Below are 8,395 nucleotides of genomic sequence, written 5' to 3' on the forward strand. Positions count from 1 at the left end.
GTAACTTCGGCTTGCAAAGCAGGGTTGCCCATAGCTTGCTGCAACCTAGTGACGAGATAATTCACAAACATGGGAGCATCATCATTAGCACCTTCATGTGCAAAATCAAAGCTATCAATGTTCATTCTAATCTCTTGATTATTGTCAGCCATGTTAACAAAATTTATGTTTATACTTAGTGTATGCTTTGGCAATACAAAACCTTAGTTACCACTCCTCTTAGCCTTTGAAAATCGGCTCTTAAGTATCTACACCCACGGCTCAAAGTGGTTAATTATAGAGAGTAGAGGAGTAGGTCTAACATAGCAGAGTTGCCAAGGGCTAGCTCCTTTCGGACTTCTTATGGCTCAATAATGGTAAAGCCGTAGGCAAGTCTAAAAATACTCCATTATTAAGTCCAAAGCTCCCGAGGTGTGCACCATCCCCCACATAGTGGGCTTAACAAAACCGATATTAGATCCCAGTTCCACTTACTCTATTATAATTAACAACATCAACCATTTATAGGCTACTTAAGGACCTCTCTTCTTAAGCAAGAAAAGAGAAACCAAATGCTCTGATACCAATGTAATGGAATTTGCCTATTCAATTTGAGAGTAGCGGAATTTAATGAGAGTACTTTCAAGAAATGATTTTGTGAGCATAGCGGGTTGACATAATTGAAGATAGCAACATAATCATAGCAATTAGTTAACTTGGCATAGACAATAGTTTTGCAAGAGAGAGAATTTAGAGAACATGACAACAGTTGAGGACCGGATTTATGTGGAGCCGGTCCCCCCTCCAATAGGCATTTGTATTATGATTTCTCCCATAAAGAGAGACTTGTTACAATACATTCTTTGTGTTCCTTGTGACCTAGGTGAAGCAATGAAGATGGAAAGCTTCATGCATCACCATCATAGCATAACCTAAACTTGAAGAAAGATTTAACTATACCAAGCCTCAGTCCCAAGACCTCAAACACCTTCGAAGGTGGAGAGAGCTAGCAGGGAATGAGGGTAGGGAAGAGGAAGAAGAAACATTTCATACGAGAAAGAGCTAGTTCCTCACTTATCATAACTCTTGTGCTAGCATACATAATAGCATAGTAATGAAGAAGAAATAGATGGCAAGCTCAAGCATTGAAGCATGGCTCTTGGATGGATTTGCACTCCATAGCCAAGAGTGTTGGTGTAGGCTCTCAACCTCTACTTGCTTGGAGAAGGAGAGGGAGTTCTTGCACTTTGCATAGTACACAATGAGAGTGTTTGTGAGTGTGTGTGGGTGAGTATACCCCCTAAGCACCCCCCTAGCTTGCTTGGGTCGACCCCCCCTTGTAGCTCATGCTTGAAGCTCATTGGACCCCTCCAGGTCTAGTCAATCACAAGCAGGAGCCATTACAAGCAACATGGGTAGCCTTGGGACAAGTGTCCCCCTTTCCCCTTTGAGAGAGAGGACTTGATAAATGCAAAATCAATTAATTAAATATCCTAAATTATCATTGGACCCCTTGGGTGGCCAACCAATAGGCTTCAGGCACACCATGAGGGCAACATGAGGAGGAACTTGACAAGTGTCCTTGCTGCCTCTTCAAGCTGGGGCTTCCCTTGTGAGTGTGAGTGAGTGTTCTCTCTCGAATTCCTAGGAAAAGGGCTCGCCCCCCCTCTTGTAGGGATGCTTTTGACTTTAGGAGCTCAAGCACCTTAGTCATCAAGCATGACAAAGCACTTGGACTAGGGGGTATTCCCACAAGCATCTCAGGCAAGCATGTCAAGGCACCTCAAGCACCTTAATCAAGCGGCAAGTCAAGCACCTCAAGCATGGAGTAAGTCAAGCACCTCAAGCACCTTAATCAAGCACCTCAAGCAGGACAAACACCTCAAGCACGACAAGCACCTCAAGCAGGACAAACACCTCGAGCTTGGGCCGGGTTCCCACCTCAAGCTCAGCCCTAGCTTACCTAAGGTCAAAGGACTTTTACACACATTATTGGAGGTCTTCAATGAAGCTAACCCTAAGGTCTTATGCTCCATTGGTTAGCCTTGATATTGATAGACCATGTCCCATTTGGGCCCCTTTACTATTGGGCCCGTGTTGAGATGGATCTATAAGCACATATCTATATCTTAACACTTGTTCCCGTTTATTCTCCCACATTAAGTGATCAATTTAATATGAGAAAATCATTTGGGTTGGTTAGATATTAGATTTTATGACACAAAAAGTCGATGGTGAGATCTTCTCCCTTCTTTCCACTGTACGTGGGGAAAGAAACACTTGCCATGGTAGTGACTTGGGAAATTACAAACCTTTTAAAAAGAAAAAGATTAATGACAGTAGCGGCTCATAGCGGCTTTTACAGGGTTGGCTGGATAAGTTAAAACAGGATAAAGATAGAAACATTAAAGGAATGATGGTTATCCAATATGGGGAGAATGATAGGGTTTGGGGACTTAAGGATTTCTCCTAGTACCGCCGCACCAAATAGGTACACGATCTTCTGTTGGTAGAAGATTTTCCTATCTACATAGATATTCACATGCATATGCTGCAGGAATTTGAACGGCAATGCTGTCGGCCCATTTTCCATCATGCACAGAGGGTGGAGTACTTACTTATACTCCTACCGTGCCAGTGTTGATGAGTCGGCACATCCACTAGAGGTGGTCGCCTTTCATGGGCTCTACGTTTCCTTCGTCGCTCAGCACGTACGGGGTGATGGCGACTCGTCTGACCACTCCCAGCCTCTTGGCTAGTAGCAATTGCAGATAATTTCCATAGTCGGCGTGTTGCATGAATTCCACTCCATTCAGCTGCAACTCGTCTCCAGCCCACTGGGTTTCACCCGTGGTGGAGAGCTTCTTCAGGATAAGTTGTACAGGGAGAGGAGGAAGACCCTCTACCCGTCTTCCAAAACAGCGAGAGCAGTAGCCAAACCACTTTTCCCTAGGACATGGGAATCTTCTTACCACTTCTTCTTCAGGATTGTCGAAGTGGATTGGTAGTACTCGCATGCGTCGTGCGAATCGGTAGGCGACCTTCTGCCGCTTAGCTTCGGATGACTTCCTCTTTGGCAAGCTGGGTACAACCCGGATCTTTGAGCTTGAAGCACTTGCTTGGACAAATGCTTCTCCCTTCGGGGTCTTGTGTTTCCAGACTGGGTTATCTTTTCCTTACCTTTGGCTCGAGCAGCCCCTTTAGGCCATTTTGGAGTAAAGGTTATAACTTTGACTGCAGTTTCTTTAGGGAAGAGAGGCCTCACCGTTTTCTTTCCTTCTTTGATGTGAATGACTTCTTCGCGATGAATGTCGATGTAGACGATTTCAGCCCCTTCGCTACCTTCGTTGCTGGCACTCATTGACAGTGTGTCTTGGTTGACAACAGTGATGGCACTTCATAGACCTCCCACCTGATGCTCTCAACTTGTGGCTAGAATGAGAAACACGAGATGGATAATTTACCTTTTGAATACTGACGACACTGCAGCCTGGCAGTAGTATTTCAATGAAGGCGGCTAGTGCCTCCATAGTCTCCTCCTCTTCCGTCCTCCAGTTAGAAAATTCCTTCAGCCATTCGTCCATGATTGATGGCGTGCGTCACTTTCAGCATTGTAAACTGAAGGTTTCTTAGAAGCCCTCCTCCATGGGGGCACCAAATGACGAGAGCAAAGAGACATCCGAACCCCGACGGCCTCTAAAATGCCACGGGCCAATGGCATGCCTCGAGCCGATCACGGTAAAGCGAATAATGGGCACCACCTAGCTTTGAGCGGCTAAGACGCAGACCACGATGATATGAACACCGCACACTTACACACACACACACACACACACACACACACACACACACACACACACACACACACACACACACACACACACACACACACACATACACACACACACACACACACACACACACACACACACACACAGAGAGAGAGAGAGAGAGAGAGAGAGAGAGAGAGAGAGAGAGAGAGAGAGAGAGAGAGAGAGATTGACAAATGATGAAAACCCTCGGGGGTGTGAGGGAGAATTATTTCCGCAGTATTTACAATGACCTTCCTTCCAGTGAGGCGGCACACCGTGGTGATAGAGAGGTAGGGATAAAAGATGGTGAAACTAATTGGTGCGTTTGTCTAAAGACGATTCGATGATTGTGAAACTTGCTACCAAGAGCGTGTATGTGTGTGTGCATCGACCATTGGAGTCGAGAGGTGGACGTGGCTCCCTTTAGATGGTGCAATTCCCAAAGAAAACCATCACACAAGCCCACTCCCCGTGATGCCAATAGTGTCAATTCTTCCCACTAAACTCTACCAAGTGCTGACCTTTCATGAACGGCCCCCCCACGATAGTGATCTCTTAGTGTCCTTTTATAGGTGTTGGCTGCCTGGATTAGGGTAATCCCGATTTGATTAGGGTAAGCTAATCGAGGAGACAAAGCAAGGTGGTGGGCCCAGTGTGGTTGACCCTTGCTTTGTCTTGGGAGTTATTAAAAAATGAAAACCTCTAGGTGGGCCTTTGTGACCATCACCTAGAGAGAGGGAATTTACAAATTGGGAATTTACAAGGCTTGGGTGAAAACTGAAAAAATGATGATGATAACCTACGAATTACTGAAAATGGTATCGTGGTTGCGTGATGCCGGCAAATGGTGTGTTGCCAGTGCGTCGGTGTAGCGCGTATGTCTTTTCGGGTTTGGCCGGGGCATGCCTTCGGCACATTTCTTCTTTTTGTTGTCGACGGCGCGTGCTTTGGGCCGTCTTCTTCTTTGTCGATGTCGATGTTGATGTTGTTTTTCCTTCGATTTTTTTTTGTATTTTATGTGTGGTGCATATATGCGTAGCGTGTGTATGTATGGGTGAGTGCTGAGCATGTATATGTATGTGTGTGCACGAGCGTGAGTGTGTGTGTGCGTGTGTATTTGTATGTGTATATGTGTGTGTGCGTGTGCGTACGTGGGAACGGGGGTGTGTGTGTGTATTAGCATATATATATATAATATATATGTTTTTTTCTTTCAACGACGCTGTGGCGATGCAGAGGTAGAAGGGGTGAGGTGAATGGAGTGAGAGAGGGGTGGGTGCGCATGTGTGTGTGGGTGAGGTGTGTGTGTGTGTGTGTGTGTGTGAATTGGCAGTGAAAGCGCAGTGCGTGCGTGTTGTAGAGAGAGAGAGAGAGAGAGAGAGAGAGAGAGAGAGAGAGAGAGAGAGAGAGAGAGAGAGAGAGAGAGAGAGAGAGAGAGGGTAATCGGCCTGCGAGTTGGTATAGAGCGCGAGAGGGAGAGTGAGGGTGGGGTGAGGTGGTGAGGGAGGGGAGAGGGGATAGGGGGGTTGTGAGGGCTGTGTATGGCAGAGAGCGCGCGGGTGGGTGTGGACGAGCGCGAGGCCTGGGATGGGGTAGCCAACAGAGGGCGAGACAAGGAGGGGGGGGGGAGGGGTGAGGTATAGTCAACGAGAGAGAGAGAGAAATTATGTGGCTTAGGGGTGGTTCCCACCAAGGAAAGAGAGGGAGAGAGAGGGAGATAGGGGGTTGTGAGGAGGGGGGGGGAGAGGATAAGGTGGGGGTTTAGAGGATAGAGGAAGAGAGGGTGAGAGAGATAGAGGGAGGGAGAGAGAGAGAGCTTGCCCTAAGGCCCGCGGGGCCGCTCCTGAGAGAGAGAGAGAGAGAGAGAGAGAGAGAGAGAGAGAGAGAGAGAGAGAGAGAGAGAGAGAGAGAGAGAGAGAGAGCTAGGTGAAGATAGGGGGGGGGGGGGGGGGGGGGGGGGGGTATAGCGGCCCGCCGTGACTGGAGTGTGGACAAGCAGAGAGAGGGAGAGGGAGAATCTTTGAAAGAGAGAGAGAGAGGGGATAATATCTGTGGCAGCCCGTCGGAGGGTGTGACAGAGGCACCAATGCACCTATCGGGCTGGGTGATGTAGCAGCAGAGTAGGAGAGAGAGAGAATATTGGCGGAGCCCCACTAGTGATTAGCCTTGGGGGTGGGGTATGGTGAATGGTAAGGGTTGTTTTTTGTTTTTTTTTTCTTTTGGTAACAAACCTTCCCTTCCTTAGGGTGTGGTTCTCACGGTCACGGTTTCGAAAGCCGGCCATCACTTCCTCTGTTTTCCTTGGGCTCTTCCTTGGTGTTTTGGGCTCTTCTTCTGTCTGCTTGCCCTCCTTAGGCTCTATCTCCTTGGGCTTATGTTGATCCTCCTTGAACTTCTTCTGGTCCTCCTTAGGATCTTCCTCCTTGGACTTCTTTTGATCCTCTTTGGCATGTGTTTTCTGGGGCTCTTTCTGGGGGAAACATGCTTCTTTGCCTTCTTTGGAACCTCTTTGGGCTTGTTTTCCTCCTTTGGCTTTTCTAACTTTTCTCTTTTGAGTGGATCCTCCTTGACCTCTGTGGTGCCTGGCCTCTTCCTTTGGCTTTTTTGGTCCTTTGGGGGTTTGGGTGTTGTGGGTAGTGCTATTTGGGCATTGACCATATATCTAATCAACTTTTCCCTTACCCACCAAACATGGTTTCCGGTGTATCAATTCGTATTGATCTAGCAAAAAACGATTAGTGTGTTAGCTTATCCTAATAGCAATATCTTTTCCTATTAGTATTTTTTGGGTTGTAGTAGGTGTAGTCTACCACTAGCTTTGCATTTGTTATCACTCTCCATCCACATGAGAAAGCCTCCTCCTGCAATGGTGGCTACACAAACAGAAGGGGCAAAATAAATACACAATTTTAGCTTAGACTATTTACAACCTAGTAATACCATACCTTGACATTCAAGATTTGCATGTCATCCATGAGTCTTTTGACCGGAGGAAATTTCTCAATTGTCTCTATCAGCCTTGAGAACTCCCTATTTAAAATATTCAAAGCATTGTTAAAAAATAATTCAAAGTGAGAGCACTGGGTAAAGTATGGGATAGCTACAATTACAGCCTAGCCATTCCATGGTGGCCCTCAAGAGAGTTCAATATGAAACATGTTTTATCACTGATATTAATTGCTATAAGACTTCAGTGAGAGCTATGGAAAGACCATTGGACATTGTCAAAAGCTTCTAAGTTGAACATTTGAAAATGACCTAGGGTTGCAGTAGAACATACCTCTCATGGTAGGGACATAGAAGGACTTCACAAGTTTCAAAATCTATATTGCATAGCGAGTCCCTTATGTCACAATTAGTTTTCAAATAGTGATAAATGGTTGAGTCAAGCATATCTACTTTTTGTTGGACATTTAACTTATATTCATGCATCAATAATCTACAAAAACTTTCAAAGAACACAATATATTTATGAATAATCTACAAAAACACATATAATGTTGATGGTTAGGGACCTCAAGGATGCAAGAATAATACGGTCATTGATCTCTCTTTGCCAATCTTTGAGGATTTCAATACACTGAGCATCCACATTAATATAAGATTTTCTTTTAAGAAGGTCATCATCTAAGAAAGCAACCATCAAGAAGCGTGTGGTATTAACACCTCTCAACAATGAAGAGAGCTCAGCTTCAATCTCCCTGAGTTCATTTGTTTACAGCTCCACCCTACTTTGGGCTCTTCCAAAATGTCATCCTCTGTTATCTCCTCAACGAATATTTTAGGCTCTTTTGCCTTTCTTGATGGGGGTATGTTGAGAATGTTGAAGGTTATGTCATCTTGCAGAGATACTGGTTCAAGAATTTTGCTGAATCTGTACCTTAATCTACTCAAGATAATCATATCCTTGTCCATAAGTGTGACCTTGTGAGAGTGGGCTACACATACGTATGCATCTTGGAAGAGCTCAATCAAAAAGTCTTAATCAACAACCTCCTGCATACATGCCAAGGCACGTAGAGGTGCACAATCTTCTCAATGATTCTACAAAGTGCACGCAGTGTGCATAGGTGGACATTTGAAAGGGGAATATCTAAAACATCTTGAAAGTTTGGATCTTTAGAGTGTCTATCTGGGGATTTGTTCCAGTTAGTAGGATTCAGCTCCTTTGCTGCACCCATGTAGTAGATATAGGGGCTTTTGGCAGTGGCACCCCTTGACACATTGTACATACATTTTAGTGTCTTTAGGTCCCTCCCCCCCCATGTGCCATTCTACCTTATACCTCCCTTGTACCTATCAAAGCCCTCAACATCTAGCTCCTCCCTAGTTTGCTGAGCTTTGATTATAATAGGGATACTAGAGTGGGGGAATACCCAATTCAACACATTGAAACCTTCACGATCAACCTCAAAAGCACCCAACCACCAAATGTTCTTCTCTGACTACACACTAAAATTTTTAGGGATTTTTTCTAGAGTTATTGATACTCTCTCAAGATTTCTACCCTTAAAAATTTCACTCTCATCTAATTTAATGACAAAAATGGCTTGCCCATTCACCTCAATATGTTGAAGATCATAGAATTTTAACATGGCCCTCTA

At 45.3% G+C, this 8,395-nt stretch overlaps 1 protein-coding gene across 1 annotated transcript; it reads right to left on the reverse strand.

Annotated features, from left to right (window-relative positions):
- Positions 1-6,544: 6,544 nt before the first annotated feature.
- Positions 6,545-7,223, reverse strand: LOC147438894 (uncharacterized). Its single transcript, XM_086483939.1, has 4 exons — positions 7,072-7,223; positions 6,902-6,958; positions 6,737-6,821; positions 6,545-6,664 (listed from the first exon to the last, which is right to left on the reverse strand). Exons 1-4 carry the CDS (start codon positions 7,221-7,223, stop codon positions 6,545-6,547), a joined length of 414 nt encoding a protein of 137 aa, XP_086340065.1.
- Positions 7,224-8,395: the final 1,172 nt, after the last annotated feature.

This window comes from Adiantum capillus-veneris, chromosome 16 (genome assembly GCF_014529385.1).
Source record: "Adiantum capillus-veneris isolate H3 chromosome 16, ASM1452938v2, whole genome shotgun sequence".
Taxonomy (NCBI): Eukaryota; Viridiplantae; Streptophyta; class Polypodiopsida; order Polypodiales; family Pteridaceae; genus Adiantum; species Adiantum capillus-veneris.